At 40.9% G+C, this 19,466-nt stretch overlaps 1 protein-coding gene and 1 long non-coding RNA gene across 2 annotated transcripts in view; both read left to right on the top strand.

Moving 5' to 3' along the window:
• The window catches only part of LOC118383175 (receptor-type tyrosine-protein phosphatase delta-like), a 199,534-nt gene that overhangs the window by 82,639 nt on the left and 97,429 nt on the right, over nt 1-19,466 (top strand). The window contains exons 21-24 of the mRNA XM_052508125.1: nt 5,370-5,463; nt 10,341-10,571; nt 10,980-11,140; nt 11,760-11,771. Coding sequence (XP_052364085.1) covers nt 5,370-5,463; nt 10,341-10,571; nt 10,980-11,140; nt 11,760-11,771 — 498 coding nt within the window. The remainder of the gene's footprint in view (nt 1-5,369; nt 5,464-10,340; nt 10,572-10,979; nt 11,141-11,759; nt 11,772-19,466) is intronic.
• Nucleotides 13,821-16,957, top strand: LOC127923934 (uncharacterized). Its single transcript, XR_008116262.1, has 4 exons — nt 13,821-13,987; nt 14,593-14,848; nt 15,841-15,904; nt 16,945-16,957. It is a non-coding gene; the product is annotated as an uncharacterized LOC127923934 (long non-coding RNA).

Raw genomic sequence — 19,466 nt, forward strand, 5'->3', positions numbered from 1 at the left:
AGCATGGATTAATTTTTCTGCATCATTTTTGGACAGAAAGTTTCTGATTTTTGCAATGTTACGTAGATGGAAAAAAGCTGTCCTCGAAATGGTCTTGATATGTTCTTCAAAAGAGAGATCAGGGTCCAGAGTAACGCCGAGGTCCTTCACAGTTTTATTTGAGACGACTGTACAACCATTAAGATTAATTGTCAGATTCAACAGAAGATCTCTTTGTTTCTTGGGACCTAGAACAAGCATCTCTGTTTTGTCCGAGTTTAATAGTAGAAAGTTTGCAGCCATCCACTTCCTTATGTCTGAAACACATGCTTCTAGCGAGGGCAATTTTGGGGCTTCACCATGTTTCATTGAAATGTACAGCTGTGTGTCATCCGCATAGCAGTGAAAGTTTACATTATGTTTTCGAATAACATCCCCAAGAGGTAAAATATATAGTGAAAACAATAGTGGTCCTAAAACAGAACCTTGAGGAACACCGAAATGTACAGTTGATTTGTCAGAGGACAAACCATTCACAGAGACAAACTGATATCTTTCCGACAGATAAGACCTAAACCAGGCCAGAACATGTCCGTGTAGGCCAATTTGGGTTTCAATCTCTCCAAAAGAATGTGGTGATCGATGGTATCAAAAGCAGCACTAAGGTCTAGGAGCACGAGGACAGATGCAGAGCCTCGGTCCGATGCCATTAAATGTCATTTACCACCTTCACAAGTGCCGTCTCAGTGCTATGATGGGGTCTAAAACCAGACTGAAGCATTTCGTATACATTGTTTGTCTTCAGGAAGGCAGTGAGTTGCTGCGCAACAGCCTTCTCTAAAATCTTTGAGAGGAATGGAAGATTCGATATAGGCCGATAGTTTTTATATTTTCTGGGTCAAGGTTTGGCTTTTTCAAGAGAGGCTTTATTACTGCCACTTTTAGTGAGTTTGGTACACATCCAGTGGATAGAGAGCCGTTTATTATGTTCAACATAGGAGGGCCAAGCACAGGAAGCAGCTCTTTCAGTAGTTTAGTTGAATAGGGTCAGTATACAGCTTGAAGGTTTAGAGGCCATGATTATTTTCATCATTGTGTCAAGAGATATAGTACTAAAACACTTGAGCGTCTCTCTTGATCCTAGGTCCTGGCAGAGTTGTGCAGACTCAGGACAACTGAGGTTTGGAGGAATACGCAGGTTTAAAGAGGAGTCCGTAATTTGCTTTCTAATAATCATAATCTTTTCCTCAAAGAAGTTCATGAATTTATCACTGCTAAAGTGAAAGTCATCCTCTCTTGGGGAATGCTGCTTTTTAGTTAGCTTTGCCACAGTATCAAAAAGGAATTTCGGATTGTTCTTATTTTCCTCAATTAAGTTAGAAAAATAGGACGATCGAGCAGCAGTAAGGGCTCTTCGGTACTGCACGGTACCGTCCTTCCAAGCTAGTCGGAAGACTTCCAGTTTGGTGTGGCGCCATTTCCGTTCCAATTTTCTGGAAGCTTGCTTCAGAGCTCGGGTATTTTCTGTGTACCAGGGAGCTAGTTTCTTATGAGACATTTTTTTTTAGTTTTTAGGGGTGCAACTGCATCTAGGGTATTGCGCAAGGTTAAATTGAGATCCTCAGTTAGGTGGTTAACGGATTTTTGTCCTCTGGCGTCCTTGGGTAGGCAGAGGGAGTCTGGAAGGGCATCAAGGAATCTTTGTGTTGTCTGTGAATTTATAGCACGACTTTTGATGTTCCTTGGTTGGGGTCTGAGCAGATTATTTGTTGCAATTGCAAACGTAATAAAATGGTGGTCCGATAGTCCAGGATTATGAGGAAAAACATTAAGATCCACAACATTTATTCCATGGGACAAAACTAGGTCCAGCGTATGACTGTGACAGTGAGTGGGTCCAGAGACATGTTGGACAAAACCCACTGAGTCGATGATGGCTCCAAAAGCCTTTTGGAGTGGGTCTGTGGACTTTTCCATGTGAATATTAAAGTCACCAAAGATTAGAATATTATCTGCAATGACTACAAGGTCTGATAGGAATTCAGGGAACTCAGTGAGAAACGCTGTATATGGCCCAGGAGGCCTGTAAACAGTAGCTATAAAAAGTGATTGAGTAGGCTGCATAGATTTCATGACTAGAAGCTCAAAAGACGAAAACGTCATTTTTTTTGTAAATTGAAATTTGCTATCGTAAATGTTAGCAACACCTCCGCCTTTGCGGGATGCACGGGGATATGGTCACTAGTGTAGCCAGGAGGTGAGGCCTCATTTAACACAGTAAATTCATCAGGCTTAAGCCATGTTTCAGTCAGGCCAATCACATCAAGATTATGATCAGTGATTAGTTCATTGACTATAATTGCCTTTGAAGTAAGGGATCTAACATTAAGTAGCCCTATTTTGAGATGTGAGGTATCATGATCTCTTTCAGTAATGACAGGAATGGAGGTGGTCTTTATCCTAGTGAGATTGCTAAGGCGAACACCGCCATGTTTAGTTTTGCCCAACCTAGGTCGAGGCACAGACACGGTCTCAATGGTGATAGCTGAGCTGACTACACTGACTATGCTAGTGGCAGACTCACTATGCTGGCAGGCTGGCTAATAGCCTGCTGCCTGGCCTGCACCCTATTTCATTGTGGAGCTAGAGGAGTTAGAGCCCTGTCTATGTTGGCAGATAAGATGAGAGCACCCCTCCAGCTAGGATGGAGTCCGTCACTCCTCATCAGGTCAGGCTTGGTCCTGTTTGTGGGTGAGTCCCAGAAAGAGGGCCAATTATCTACAAATTCTATCTTTTGGGAGGGGCAGAAAACAGTTTTCAACCAGCGATTGAGTTGTGAGACTCTGCTGTAGAGCTCATCACTCCCCCTAACTGGGAGGGGCCAGAGACAATTACTCGATGCCGACACATCTTTCTAGCTGATATGCACGCAGAAGCTATGTTGCGCTTGGTGATCTCTGACTGTTTCATCCTAACATCGTTGGTGCCGACGTGGATAACAATATCTCTATACTCTCTACACTCGCCAGTTTTAGCTTTAGCCAGCACCATCTTCAGATTAGCCTTAACGTCGGTAGCCCTGCCCCTGGTAAACAGTGTATGATCGCTGGATGATTCGCTTTAAGTCTAATACTGCGGGTAATGGAGTCGCCAATGACTAGAGTTTTCAATTTGTCAGAGCTAATGGTGGGAAGCTAGGCGTCTCAGACCCCGTAACGGGAGGAGTAGAGACCAGAGAAGACTCGGCCTCTGACACCGACCCGCTGCTTAATGGGGAAACCGGTTGAAAGTTTCTGTCTGCTGAATGAGCGACACCGGTTGAGCGTTCCTACAGCATTTCCTTCCAGAAACCGTGAGAAAGTTGTCCGGCTGCGGGGACTGTGCCAGGGATTTATACTACTATCTGTACTTACTGGTGGCACAGACGCTGTTTCATCCTTTCCTACACTGAAATTACCCTTGCCTAACGATTGCGTCTGAAGCTGGGCTTGCAGTACAGCTATCCTCGCCGTAAGGCGATGCACAGCGGCTGCAATTAGAAGGCATCATGTTAATGTTACTACTTAGCTAGTTGATTCGGATGTTGGAGGTCCTGACGAATCGCGTCCGGAGTGAAAAAGTTGAAAAAATAAATAAATATATGAACGGTAATTAAAAAGTGAAACCCGTAAAGCTGTCAGGTAGCAAAATAGGTTGGCAACAAAACGCACAGCAATTCGAAAACAAGCCTGCAAGTTGTGACCGGAAATGACGTATTAAGGTGAATCTAGTTGATGATCTCTGTTCTGTAGTCGACCATCATTAAGGTGAATCTAGTTGATGATCTCTGTTCTGTATGATCGACCATCATTAAGGTGAATCTAGTTGATGATCTCTGTTCTGTAGTCGACCATCATTAAGGTGAATCTAGTTGATGATCTCTGTCTGTTGAGTCGACCATCATTAAGGTGAATCTAGTTGATGATCTCTGTTCTGTAGTTGACCATCATTAAGGTGAATCTAGTTGATGATCTCTGTTCTGAATCTAGTTGATGTCTGTAGACCATCATTAAGGTGAATCTAGTTGATGATCTCTGTTCTGTAGTTGACCATCATTAAGGTGAATCTAGTTGATGATCTCTGTAGTTGACCATCATTAAGGTGAATCTAGTTGATGATCTCTGTTCTGTAGTTGACCATCATTAAGGTGAATCTAGTTGATGATCTCTGTACTGTAGTCGACCATCATTAAGGTGAATGTAGTTGATGATCTCTGTTCTGTAGTCGACCATCATTAAGGTTAATCTAGTTGATGATCTCTGTAGTCGACCATCATTAAGGTGAATCTAGTTGATGATCTCTGTTCTAAGGTGAATCTAGTTGATGATCTCTGTTCTGTAGTTGACCATCATTAAGGTGAATCTAGTTGATGATCTCTGAATCTCTGTAGTCGACCATCATTAAGGTGAATCTAGTTGATGATCTCTGTAGTCGACCATCATTAAGGTGAATCTAGTTGATGATCTCTGTAGTTGACCATCATTAAGGTGAATCTAGTTGATGATCTCTGTAGTTGACCATCATTAAGGTGAATCTAGTTGATGATCTCTGTTCATTGACCATCATTAAGGTGAATCTAGTTGATGATCTCTGTTCTAGTTGATGATCTCTGTAGTCGACCATCATTAAGGTGAATCTAGTTGATGATCTCTGTAGTTGACCATCATTAAGGTGAATCTAGTTGATGATCTCTGTATCTGTCGACCATCATTAAGGTGAATCTAGTTGATGATCTCTGTGAATCTGTTGATGTCGACCATCATTAAGGTGAATCTAGTTGATGATCTCTGTTCTGTAGTCGACCATCATTAAGGTGAATCTAGTTGATGATCTCTGTAGTCGACCATCATTAAGGTGAATCTAGTTGATGATCTCTGTTCTGTAGTTGACCATCATTAAGGTGAATCTAGTTGATGATCTCTGTAGTCGACCATCATTAAGGTGAATCTAGTTGATGATCTCTGTAGTCGACCATCATTAAGGTGAATCTAGTTGATGATCTCTGTTCTGTAGTCGACCATCATTAAGGTGAATCTAGTTGATGATCTCTGTTCTGTAGTTGACCATCATTAAGGTGAATCTAGTTGATGATCTCTGTAGTTGACCATCATTAAGGTGAATCTAGTTGATGATCTCTGTTCTGTAGTTGACCATCATTAAGGTGAATCTAGTTGATGATCTCTGTAGTCGACCATCATTAAGGTGAATCTAGTTGATGATCTCTGTAGTCGACCATCATTAAGGTGAATCTAGTTGATGATCTCTGTTCTGTAGTCGACCATCATTAAGGTGAATCTAGTTGATGATCTCATCTGTACATGATAACTGAAGTGTTGTGTTGTTGTTGCCAGGGGCTACTATGTGGTGGTGGTTCCTCTGAAGAAACAGAGAGGAGGGAAGTTCTTGAAGCCTGGTGACAACCCTGATCAGATGAACCTAGATGAGGTGAGATACTGCATGATGATGGAGATGATAATGATGACACAATATGCAGATGATAATGATGGGTAATAACCAGATAACACAATATGAAGATGATAATGATGGGTAATAACCAGATAACACAATATGAAGATGATAATGATGGGTAATAACCAGATAACACAATATGAAGATGATAATGATGGGTAATAACCAGATAACACAATATGAAGATGATAATGATGGGTAATAACCAGATAACACAATATGAAGATGATAATGATGGGTAATAACCAGATAACATAATATGAAGATGATAATGATGGGTAATAACCAGATAACACAATATGAAGATGATAATGATGGGTAATAACCAGATAACACAATATGAAGATGATAATGATGGGTAATAACCAGATAACACAATATGAAGATGATAATGATGGGTAATAACCAGATAACACAATATGAAGATGATAATGATGGGTAATAACCAGATAACACAATATGAAGATGATAATGATGGGTAATAACCAGATAACACAATATGAAGATGATAATGATGGGTAATAACCAGATAACACAATATGAAGATGATAATGATGGGTAATAACCAGATAACACAATATGAAGATGATAATGATGGGTAATAACCAGATAACATAATATGAAGATGATAATGATGGGTAATAACCAGATAACACAATATGAAGATGATAATGATGGGTAATAACCAGATAACACAATATGAAGATGATAATGATGGGTAATAACCAGATAACACAATATGAAGAAGTAATGATGAAGATGATAATGATGGGTAATAACCAGATAACACAATATGAAGATGATAATGATGGGTAATAACCAGATAACACAATATGAAGATGATAATGATGGGTAATAACCAGATAACACAATATGAAGATGATAATGATGGGTAATAACCAGATAACACAATATGAAGATGATAATGATGGGTAATAACCAGATAACACAATATGAAGATGATAATGATGGGTAATAACCAGATAACACAATATGAAGATGATAATGATGGGTAATAACCAGATAACACAATATGAAGATGATAATGATGGGTAATAACCAGATAACACAATATGAAGATGATAATGATGGGTAATAACCAGATAACACAATATGAAGATGATAATGATGGGTAATAACCAGATAACACAATATGAAGATGATAATGATGGGTAATAACCAGATAACACAATATGAAGATGATAATGATGGGTAATAACCAGATAACACAATATGAAGATGATAATGATGGGTAATAACCAGATAACACAATATGAAGATGATAATGATAACACAATATGAAGATGATAATGATGGGTAATAACCAGATAACACAATATGAAGATGATAATATAATAATAATAATATAATGATGGGGTAATAACCAGATAACACAATATGAAGATGATAATGATGGGTAATAACCAGATAACACAATATGAAGATGATAATGATGGGTAATAACCAGATAACACAATATGAAGATGATAATGATGGGTAATAACCAGATAACACAATATGAAGATGATAATGATAATAACAGATAATAACCAGATAACACAATATGAAGATGATAATGATGGGTAATAACCAGATAACACAATATGAAGATGATAATGATGGGTAATAACCAGATAACACAATATGAAGATGATAATGATGGGTAATAACCAGATAACACAATATGAAGATGATAATGATGGGTAATAACCAGATAACACAATATGAAGATGATAATGATGGGTAATAACCAGATAACACAATATGAAGATGATAATGATGGGGTAATAACCAGATAACACAATATGAAGATGATAATGATGGGTAATAACCAGATAACACAATATGAAGATGATAATGATGGGTAATAACCAGATAACACAATATGAAGATGATAATGATGGGTAATAACCAGATAACACAATATGAAGATGATAATGATGGGTAATAACCAGATAACACAATATGAAGATGATAATGATGGGTAATAACCAGATAACACAATATGAAGATGATAATGATGGGTAATAACCAGATAACACAATATGAAGATGATAATGATGGGTAATAACCAGATAACACAATATGAAGATGATAATGATGGGTAATAACCAGATAACACAATATGAAGATGATAATGATGGGTAATAACCAGATAACACAATATGAAGATGATAATGATGGGTAATAACCAGATAACACAATATGAAGATGATAATGATAACACAATATGAAGATGATAATGATGGGTAATAACCAGATAACACAATATGAAGATGATAATGATGGGTAATAACCAGATAACACAATATGAAGATGATAATGATGGGTAATAACCAGATAACACAATATGAAGATGATAATGATAACACAATATGAAGATGATAATGATGGGTAATAACCAGATAACACAATATGAAGATGATAATGATGGGTAATAACCAGATAACACAATATGAAGATGATAATGATAACACAATATGAAGATGATAATGATGGGTAATAACCAGATAACACAATATGAAGATGATAATGATGGGTAATAACCAGATAACACAATATGAAGATGATAATGATGGGTCCTCCAGATAACTAATATGAAGATGATAACCCCCTCTCAATAACCAGATAACATCCAATATGAAGATGATAATGATGGGTTCCTCCCCTCTCATCTTTCTATCAATCTCAATATCCATAATGATATCCCAGATAACCAATCTGAAGATGATAATGATCTAATCCATCTCTCTGAAGATTATACCTCTCCTCCCCTCTCTCTATCCATCTCATAATCCTCCCTCTCTCTATCCAGATCCTCCCACAATATGAAGATGATAATGATCCCCTCCTGGGTAATAACCAGATAACTCAATATGAAGATGATAATCTAATAACCAGATAACACAATCCTCCTCTCTCTATCCTCTAACCTCCCCTCTCTCTGATCCATCTCTATCCCCTCCTCCCTCTCTCTATCCTCTCCTCCCCTCTCTCTGTCCATAATATCCCCTCCTCCCCTCTCTCTCCTCTTCTCCCCTCTCTCTTTCCATCTCTATCCCTCCTCTCCTCTCTCTATCCTCTCCTCCCCTCTCTCTATCCCCTCCTCCCCTCTCTCTATCCTCTCCTCCCCTCTCTCTGTCCATCTCTATCCCCTCCTCCCCTCTCTCTATCCTCTCCTCCCCTCTCTCTGTCCATCTCTATCCCCTCCTCCCCTCTCTCTATCCTCTCCTCCCCTCTCTCTTTCCATCTCTATCCCCTCCTCCCTCTCTCTATCCTCTCCTCCCCTCTCTCTATCCTCTCCTCCCCTCTCTCTATCCCCTCCTCCCCTCTCTCTATCCCCTCCTCCCCTCTCTCTATCCTCTCCTCCCCTCTCTCTGTCCATCTCTATCCCCTCCTCCCCTCTCTCTATACTCTCCTCCCCTCTCTATCCATCTCTATCCCTCTCCTCCCCTCTCTCTATCCTCCCCTCTCTCTTCCTCTTCTCCCCTCTCTCTATCCATCTCTATCTCTATATCCCCTCTCCTCTCCTCTCTCTCCTCTCTCTATCCTCTCCTCCCCTCTCTCTATCCATCTCTATCCCCTCCTCTATCCTCTCTCTATCCCTCTCTCTATCCATCTCTATCCTCTCCTCCCCTCTTTCTATCCTCTCCTCCCTCTCTCTATCCTCTCCTCCCCTCTCTCTATCCATCTCTATCCCCTCCTCCCCTCTCTCTATCCTCTCCTCCCCTCTCTCTATCCATCTCTATCCCCTCCTCCCCTCTCTCTATCCTCTCCTCCCCTCTCTCTATCCTCTCCTCCCCTCTTTCTATCCATCTCTATCCCCTCCTCCCCTCTCTCTATCCTCCTCCCCTCTCTCTATCCTCTCCTCCCCTCTCTCTGTCCATCTCTATCCCCTCCTCCCCTCTCTCTATCCTCTCCTCCCCTCTCTCTATCCATCTCTATCCCCTCCTCCCCTCTCTCTATCCTCTCCTCCCCTCTTTCTATCCATCTCTATCCCCTCCTCCCCTCTCTCTATCCTCTCCTCCCCTCTCTCTATCTTCTCCTCCCCTCTCTCTATCCTCTCCTCCCCTCTCTCTATCCCCTCCTCCCCTCTCTCTATCCTCTTCTCCCCTCTCTCTTTCCATCTCTATCCCCTCCTCCCCTCTCTCTATACTCTCCTCCCCTCTTTCTATCCATCTCTATCCTCCCCTCTCTCTATCCTCTTCTCCCCTCTCTCTATCCATCTCTATCCTCTCCTCCCCTCTCTCTATCCTCTCCTCCTCTCTCTCTATCCTCTCCTCCCCTCTGTCTATCCATCTCTATCCCTCTCTCTATCCTCTCCTCCCCTCTCTCTATCCATCTCTATCCTCTCCTCCCCTCTTTCTATCCTCTCCGCCTCTCTCTCTATCCTCTCCTCCCCTCTGTCTATCCATCTCTATCCTCTCTCTCTATCCTCTCCTCCCCTCTGTCTATCCATCTCTATCCTCTCCTCCCCTCTCTCTATCCTCCTCCCCTCTCTCTATCCTCTCCTCCCCTCTTTCTATCCATCTCTATCCTCTCCTCCCCTCTCTCTATCCTCCCCTCTCTCTATCCTCTTCTCCCCTCTCTCTATCCATCTCTATCCTCTCCTCCCCTCTCTCTATCCTCTCCTCCTCTCTCTCTATCCTCTCCTCCCCTCTGTCTATCCATCTCTATCCTCTCTCTCTATCCTCTCCTCCCCTCTCTCTATCCATCTCTATCCTCTCCTCCCCTCTTTCTATCCTCTCCTCCTCTCTCTCTATCCTCTCCTCCCCTCTCTCTATCCTCTCCTCCCCTCTCTCTATCCTCTCCTCCCCTCTGTCTTTCCATCTCTACTCCCCCCTCTCCTCCAGCTCCTGAAAGAGATCAACAGGACCAGTGTGAGCCAGGCGCTGCGTGTCCGTCGCCAGGTCCCGGCCAGCCAATCAGATCCCAGGGCCTATGTTTCCGCACACTTTAAGACCCTCCCCCAGGAGTTCACCCTCGGTGATGGGAGGAGCTATGGAGAGTTCCGGAACCGCCCCCTGCAAAACGGACAGGAATATGTGTTCTTCGTGCTGGCGCTGCTAGACCTATCTAATAATGTGGGTTTGGGCTGGGAGTGGACACACACACACACACACACACACACACACACACACACACACACACACACACGCACACGCACATGCACATGCACATGCACACACACACATACACACACACACACATTAGCAGACTCACACCAGAAGCATGTGTTCCTCGTGCAGGACTGGGGTCAAACCTGGGTCTCTCTGTTAGCCCACTGGGCTAAAGCCTAGTCATTAGCTAACAAGTCTTCAGGTTTTTAAGTTACTCATCACACGAGTATGCCTCAGATAACACACACACACACACACACACACACACACACACACACACACACACACACACACACACACACACACACACACACACACACACACACACACACACACACACACACCCTCTCTCTAACCTCTCTCTCTCTCTAGACAATGTATTCAACCAGCCCCTATTCTGACCCCGTGACCTCCAATGACGTGGACCCTCAGCCAATCGTAGATGAGGAGGAGGGGCTTCTGTGGGTGGTGGGGCCGGTAATGGCTGTCATCTTCATCGTCTGCATCGTCATCGCCATCCTACTCTTCAAGAGGTGAGGAGAGGAGAGGAGAGTAGAGGAGGAGGAGGGAGGGGGGGAGAGGGAGGGAGGGAGGGAGGAGAGGAGGAGGAGAGGAGAGGAGAGGAGGGAGAGGGAGGAAAGGTGAGGAGGGGAGGGAGGAGGAGGGAGGAGGGGGAGGAGGGAGAGGAGAGGAGAGGAAAGGAGAGAGAGGAAGGAGGAGAGGAGGGGAGGGGAGAGAGAGAGGAGAGGAGGGGAGAGGAGAGGGAGAGGGGAGAGGAGAGGAGAGGAGAGGAGAGGAGAGAGAGGAGGAGAGGAGAGGAGAGGAGGAGGAGAGGGAGAGGAGAGGAGAGGGAGAGGGGAGAGGAGAGGAGAGGAGGGAGAGGAGAGGAGGAGAGGAGGAGGAGGGAGAGGAGAGGAGAGGAGAGGAGAGGAGAGGAGAGGAGAGGAGAGGAGAGGAGAGGAGAGGAGGGAGGTACAGACAGAGGGAGGAGGGAGAGGAGAGGAGAGGACACTGGAGGAGAGGAGAGGAGAGGAGAGGAGAGGAGAGGAGGAAAGCACTACTAATGTACAGACAGTTTCAGGTTTCTGATCAACTCTGTCATAACATGATATTTCTTTCTCTTGTCCTGCTCTCTCTGCTTCGTTGCCCCAGTAAACCAGACAGGTAAGAAGAAGGATACACTCATTACTGTCCTGTTAGAGATTCTGATGACCATCCTGTTACCTAGGTTACAGCTGTTAGAATCATGCTATGTTGAAACCATAGTGAGAAGAAAAGTAACTGAAGCACAATATTTAGTATATCGTTTTCCCACCATGCACCTGGTAATATGTAGCCTGGGTACCAGTCAGTTTACTCCCTACACCTGGTAATATGTAGCCTGGGTACCAGTCAGTTTTACTCCCTACACCTGGTAATATGTAGCCTGGGTGCCAGTCAGTTTACTCCCTACACCTGGTAATATGTAGCCTGGGTACCAGTCAGTTTTACTCCCTACACCTGGTAATATGTAGCCTGGGTGCCAGTCAGTTTACTCCCTACACCTGGTAATATGTAGCCTGGGTACCAGTCAGTTTACTCCCTACACCTGGTAATATACAGCCTGGGTACCAGTCAGTTTACTCCCTACACCTGGTAATATGTAGCCTGGGTACCAGTCAGTTTACTCCCTACACCTGGTAATATGTAGCCTGGGTACCAGTCAGTTTACTCCCTACACCTGGTAATATGTAGCCTGGGTACCAGTCAGTTTACTGCCTACACCTGGTAATATGTAGCCTGGGTACCAGTCAGTTTACTCCCTACACCTGGTAATATGTAGCCTGGGTACCAGTCAGTTTACTCCCTACACCTGGTAATATGTAGCCTGGGTACCAGTCAGTTTTACTCCCTACACCTGGTAATATGTAGCCTGGGTACCAGTCAGTTTACTCCCTACACCTGGTAATATGTAGCCTGGGTACCAGTATGTTTAGCTAAAATTCCACTCCTTGTTCTCCGTTTCATATGCTAATGTCTGTCATTACAGACATCATTACATTGAAAGGACTGGAATGATAGCTAAACAGATGGGTAGCCAGACTAGACCAAGGAGTGGAATGATAGCTGACTGGTACCAGACTAGACCAAGGAGTGGAATGATAGCTGACTGGTACCAGACTAGACCAAGGAGTGGAATGATAGCTGACTGGTATCCAGACTAGACCAAGGAGTGGAATGATAGCTGACTGGTACCAGACTAGACCAAGGAGTGGAATGATAGCTGACTGGTATCCAGACTAGACCAAGGAGTGGAATGATAGCTGACTGGTATCCAGACTAGACCAAGGAGTGGAATGATAGCTGACTGGTATCCAGACTAGACCAAGGAGTGGAATGATAGCTGACTGGTAGCCAGGCAAGAACAAGGAGTGGAATGATAGCTGACTGGTATCCAGACTAGACCAAGGAGTGGAATGATAGCTGACTGGTATCCAGACTAGACCAAGGAGTGGAATGATAGCTGACTGGTATCCAGACTAGACCAAGGAGTGGAATGATAGCTGACTGGTATCCAGACTAGACCAAGGAGTGGAATGATAGCTGACTGGTGTCCAGACTAGACCAAGGAGTGGAATGATAGCTGACTGGTACCAGACTAGACCAAGGAGTGGAATGATAGCTGACTGGTACCAGACTAGACCAAGGAGTGGAATGATAGCTGACTGGTATCCAGACTAGACCAAGGAGTGGAATGATAGCTGACTGGTATCCAGACTAGACCAAGGAGTGGAATGATAGCTGACTGGTATCCAGACTAGACCAAGGAGTGGAATGATAGCTGACTGGTATCAAACTAGACCAAGGAGTAGAATGATATCTGACTGGTACCAGACTAGACCAAGGAGTGGAATGATAGCTGACTGGTATCCAGACTAGACCAAGGAGTAGAATGATATCTGACTGGTACCAGACTAGACCAAGGAGTGGAATGATAGCTAGACTGATGGGTAGCCAGACAACGTCATGTTCAAGTTCATACCAGACTTGGTCATATCAGATTAGAGTTAGATAGACTAGGTCATGTGATATGTTAGAGTTAGATAGACTAGGTCATGTGAAGGGTTAGAGTTAGATAAACTAGGTCATGTGATAGGTTAGAGTTAGATAGACTAGGTCATGTGATAGGTTATAGTTAGATAGACTAGGTCATGTGATATGTTATAGTTAGATAGACTAGGTCATGTGATATGTTAGAGTTAGATAGACTAGGTCATGTGATATGTTAGAGTTAGATAGACTAGGTCATGTGATATGTTAGAGTTAGATAGACTAGGTCATGTGATATGTTAGAGTTAGATAGACTAGGTCATGTGAAGGGTTAGAGTTAGATAGACTAGGTCATGTGATAGGTTAGAGTTAGATAGACTAGGTCATGTGATAGGTTAGAGTTAGATAGACTAGGTCATGTGATATGTTATAGTTAGATAGACTAGGTCATGTGATATGTTAGAGTTAGATAGACTAGGTCATGTGATATGTTAGAGTTATAGACTAGGTCATGTGATATGTTAGAGTTAGATAGACTAGGTCATGTGATATGTTAGAGTTAGATAGACTAGGTCATGTGATATGTTGAGTTAGATAGACTAGGTCATGTGATATGTTAGAGTTAGATAGACTAGGTCATGTGATATGTTAGAGTTAGATAGACTAGGTCATGTGATATGTTAGAGTTAGATAGACTAGGTCATGTGATAGGTTAGAGTTAGATAGACTAGGTCATGTGATATGTTAGAGTTAGATAGACTAGGTCATGTGATAGGTTAGAGTTAGATAGACTAGGTCATGTGATATGTTAGAGTTAGATAGACTAGGTCATGTGATATGTTAGAGTTAGATAGACTAGGTCATGTGATATGTTAGAGTTAGATAGACTAGGTCATGTGATATGTTATAGTTAGATAGACTAGGTCATGTGATATGTTAGAGTTAGATAGACTAGGTCATGTGATATGTTAGAGTTAGATAGACTAGGTCATGTGAAGGGTTAGAGTTAGATAGACTAGGTCATGTGATATGTTAGAGTTAGATAGACTAGGTCATGTGATATGTTAGAGTTAGATAGACTAGGTCATGTGATATGTTAGAGTTAGATAGACTAGGTCATGTGATATGTTAGAGTTAGATAGACTAGGTCATGTGATATGTTAGAGTTAGATAGACTAGGTCATGTGATAGGTTAGAGTTAGATAGACTAGGTCATGTGATATGTTAGAGTTAGATAGACTAGGTCATGTGATAGGTTAGAGTTAGATAGACTAGGTCATGTGATATGTTAGAGTTAGATAGACTAGGTCATGTGATATGTTAGAGTTAGATAGACTAGGTCATGTGATATGTTAGAGTTAGATAGACTAGGTCATGTGATATGTTAGAGTTAGATAGACTAGGTCATGTGATATGTTAGAGTTAGATAGACTAGGTCATGTGATAGGTTAGAGTTAGATAGACTAGGTCATGTGATATGTTAGAGTTAGATAGACTAGGTCATGTGATATGTTAGAGTTAGATAGACTAGGTCATGTGATATGTTAGAGTTAGATAGACTAGGTCATGTGAAGGGTTAGAGTTAGATAGACTAGGTCATGTGATATGTTAGAGTTAGATAGACTAGGTCATGTGATAGGTTAGAGTTAGATAGACTAGGTCATGTGATATGTTATAGTTAGATAGACTAGGTCATGTGATAGGTTAGAGTTAGATAGACTAGGTCATGTGATATGTTAGAGTTAGATAGACTAGGTCATGTGATATGTTAGAGTTAGATAGACTAGGTCATGTGATAGGTTAGAGTTAGATAGACTAGGTCATGTGATATGTTATAGTTAGATAGACTAGGTCATGTGATATGTTAGAGTTAGATAGACTAGGTCATGTGATATGTTAGAGTTAGATAGACTAGGTCATGTGATAGGTTAGAGTTAGATAGACTAGGTCATGTGATATGTTAGAGTTAGATAGACTAGGTCATGTGATATGTTAGAGTTAGATAGACTAGGTCATGTGATATGTTAGAGTTAGATAGACTAGGTCATGTGATATGTTAGAGTTAGATAGACTAGGTCATGTGAAGGGTTAGAGTTAGATAGACTAGGTCATGTGATATGTTATAGTTAGATAGACTAGGTCATGTGATATGTTAGAGTTAGATAGACTAGGTCATGTGAAGGGTTAGAGTTAGATAGACTAGGTCATGTGATATGTTAGAGTTAGATAGACTAGGTCATGTGAAGGGTTAGAGTTAGATAGACTAGGTCATGTGATATGTTAGAGTTAGATAGACTAGGTCATGTGATAGGTTAGAGTTAGATAGACTAGGTCATGTGATAGGTTAGAGTTAGATAGACTAGGTCATGTGATAGGTTAGAGTTAGATAGACTAGGTCATGTGATATGTTAGAGTTAGATAGACTAGGTCATGTGATATGTTATAGTTAGATAGACTAGGTCATGTGATATGTTAGAGTTAGATAGACTAGGTCATGTGATAGGTTAGAGTTAGATAGACTAGGTCATGTGATATGTTATAGTTAGATAGACTAGGTCATGTGAAGGGTTATAGTTAGATAGACTAGGTCATGTGATATGTTATAGTTAGATAGACTAGGTCATGTGATAGGTTAGAGTTAGATAGACTAGGTCATGTGATATGTTAGAGTTAGATAGACTAGGTCATGTGATATGTTAGAGTTAGATAGACTAGGTCATGTGATATGTTAGAGTTAGATAGACTAGGTCATGTGATATGTTAGAGTTAGATAGACTAGGTCATGTGATATGTTAGAGTTAGATAGACTAGGTCATGTGATAGGTTAGAGTTAGATAGACTAGGTCATGTGATATGTTAGAGTTAGATAGACTAGGTCATGTGATAGGTTAGAGTTAGATAGACTAGGTCATGTGATATGTTAGAGTTAGATAGACTAGGTCATGTGATATGTTAGAGTTAGATAGACTAGGTCATGTGATAGGTTAGAGTTAGATAGACTAGGTCATGTGATATGTTAGAGTTAGATAGACTAGGTCATGTGATATGTTAGAGTTAGATAGACTAGGTCATGTGATATGTTAGAGTTAGATAGACTAGGTCATGTGATATGTTAGAGTTAGATAGACTAGGTCATGTGATATGTTAGAGTTAGATAGACTAGGTCATGTGATAGGTTAGTCAGTTAGATAGACTAGGTCATGTGATATGTTAGAGTTAGATAGACTAGGTCATGTGATATGTTAGAGTTAGATAGACTAGGTCATGTTAGAGTTATAGTTCATGTGAGTTTAGTTAGATAGACTAGGTCATGTGATATGTTAGAGTTAGTTAGACTAGGTCATGTGATATGTTAGAGTTAGATAGACTAGGTCATGTGATAGGTTAGAGTTAGATAGACTAGGTCATGTGATATGTTAGAGTTAGATAGACTAGGTCATGTGATAGGTTAGAGTTAGATAGACTAGGTCATGTGATAGGTTAGAGTTAGATAGACTAGGTCATGTGATATGTTAGAGTTAGATAGACTAGGTCATGTGATAGGTTAGAGTTAGATAGACTAGGTCATGTGATATGTTAGAGTTAGATAGACTAGGTCATGTGATAGGTTAGAGTTAGATAGACTAGGTCATGTGATATGTTAGAGTTAGATAGACTAGGTCATGTGATATGTTATAGTTAGATAGACTAGGTCATGTGATAGGTTAGAGTTAGATAGACTAGGTCATGTGATATGTTAGAGTTAGATAGACTAGGTCATGTGATATGTTAGAGTTAGATAGACTAGGTCATGTGATAGGTTAGAGTTAGATAGACTAGGTCATGTGATATGTTATAGTTAGATAGACTAGGTCATGTGATAGGTTAGAGTTAGATAGACTAGGTCATGTGATATGTTAGTTAGATAGACTAGGTCATGTGATATGTTAGAGTTAGATAGACTAGGTCATGTGATATGTTAGAGTTAGATAGACTAGGTCATGTGATATGTTAGAGTTAGATAGACTAGGTCATGTGATATGTTAGAGTTAGATAGACTAGGTCATGTGATATGTTAGAGTTAGATAGACTAGGTCATGTGATATGTTAGAGTTAGATAGACTAGGTCATGTGATAGGTTAGAGTTAGATAGACTAGGTCATGTGATAGGTTAGAGTTAGATAGACTAGGTCATGTGATATGTTAGAGTTAGATAGACTAGGTCATGTGATAGGTTAGAGTTAGATAGACTAGGTCATGTGATATGTTAGAGTTAGATAGACTAGGTCATGTGATATGTTATAGTTAGATAGACTAGGTCATGTGATATGTTAGAGTTAGATAGACTAGGTCATGTGATAGGTTAGAGTTAGATAGACTAGGTCATGTGATTGGTTAGAGTTAGATAAACTAGGTCATGTGATTGGTTAGAGTTAGATAGACTAGGTCATGTGATATGTTAGAGTTAGATAGACTAGGTCATGTGATATGTTAGAGTTAGATAGACTAGGTCATGTGATATGTTAGAGTTAGATAGACTAGGTCATGTGATATGTTAGAGTTAGATAGACTAGGTCATGTGATAGGTTAGAGTTAGATAGACTAGGTCATGTGATAGGTTAGAGTTAGATAGACTAGGTCATGTGATAGGTTAGAGTTAGATAGACTAGGTCATGTGATAGGTTAGAGTTAGATAGACTAGGTCATGTGATATGTTAGAGTTAGATAGACTAGGTCATGTGATAGGTTAGAGTTAGATAGACTAGGTCATGTGATAGGTTAGGTCATAGACTAGGTCATGTGATAGGTTAGAGTTAGATAGACTAGGTCATGTGATATGTTAGAGTTAGATAGACTAGGTCATGTGATATGTTATAGTTAGATAGACTAGGTCATGTGATATGTTATAGTTAGATAGACTAGGTCATGTGATATGTTAGAGTTAGATAGACTAGGTCATGTGATATGTTATAGTTAGATAGACTAGGTCATGTGATATGTTAGAGTTAGATAGACTAGGTCATGTGATATGTTAGAGTTAGATAGACTAGGTCATGTGAAGGGTTAGAGTTAGATAGACTAGGTCATGTGATATGTTAGAGTTAGATAGACTAGGTCATGTGATATGTTATAGTTAGATAGACTAGGTCATGTGATAGGTTAGAGTTAGATAGACTAGGTCATGTGATATGTTAGAGTTAGATAGACTAGGTCATGTGATAGGTTAGAGTTAGATAGACTAGGTCATGTGATAGGTTAGAGTTAGATAGACTAGGTCATGTGATATGTTAGAGTTAGATAGACTAGGTCATGTGATATGTTAGAGTTAGATAGACTAGGTCATGTGATATGTTAGAGTTAGATAGACTAGGTCATGTGATATGTTAGAGTTAGATAGACTAGGTCATGTGATATGTTAGAGTTAGATAGACTAGGTCATGTGATATGTTAGAGTTAGATAGACTAGGTCATGTGATATGTTAGAGTTAGATAGACTAGGTCATGTGATATGTTATAGTTAGATAGACTAGGTCATGTGATATGTTAGAGTTAGATAGACTAGGTCATGTGATTTGTTAGAGTTAGATAGACTAGGTCATGTGATATGTTAGAGTTAGATAGACTAGGTCATGTGATATGTTAGTTAGATAGACTAGGTCATGTGATATGTTAGAGTTAGATAGACTAGGTCATGTGATAGGTTAGAGTTAGATAGACTAGGTCATGTGATATGTTAGAGTTAGATAGACTAGGTCATGTGACTAGGTCATGTTAGAGTTAGATAGACTAGGTCATGTGATATGTTAGAGTTAGATAGACTAGGTCATGTGATAGGTTAGAGTTAGATAG

This window comes from Oncorhynchus keta, unplaced genomic scaffold (assembly GCF_023373465.1).
Source record: "Oncorhynchus keta strain PuntledgeMale-10-30-2019 unplaced genomic scaffold, Oket_V2 Un_contig_3378_pilon_pilon, whole genome shotgun sequence".
In the NCBI taxonomy this organism is placed as follows: Eukaryota; Metazoa; Chordata; class Actinopteri; order Salmoniformes; family Salmonidae; genus Oncorhynchus; species Oncorhynchus keta.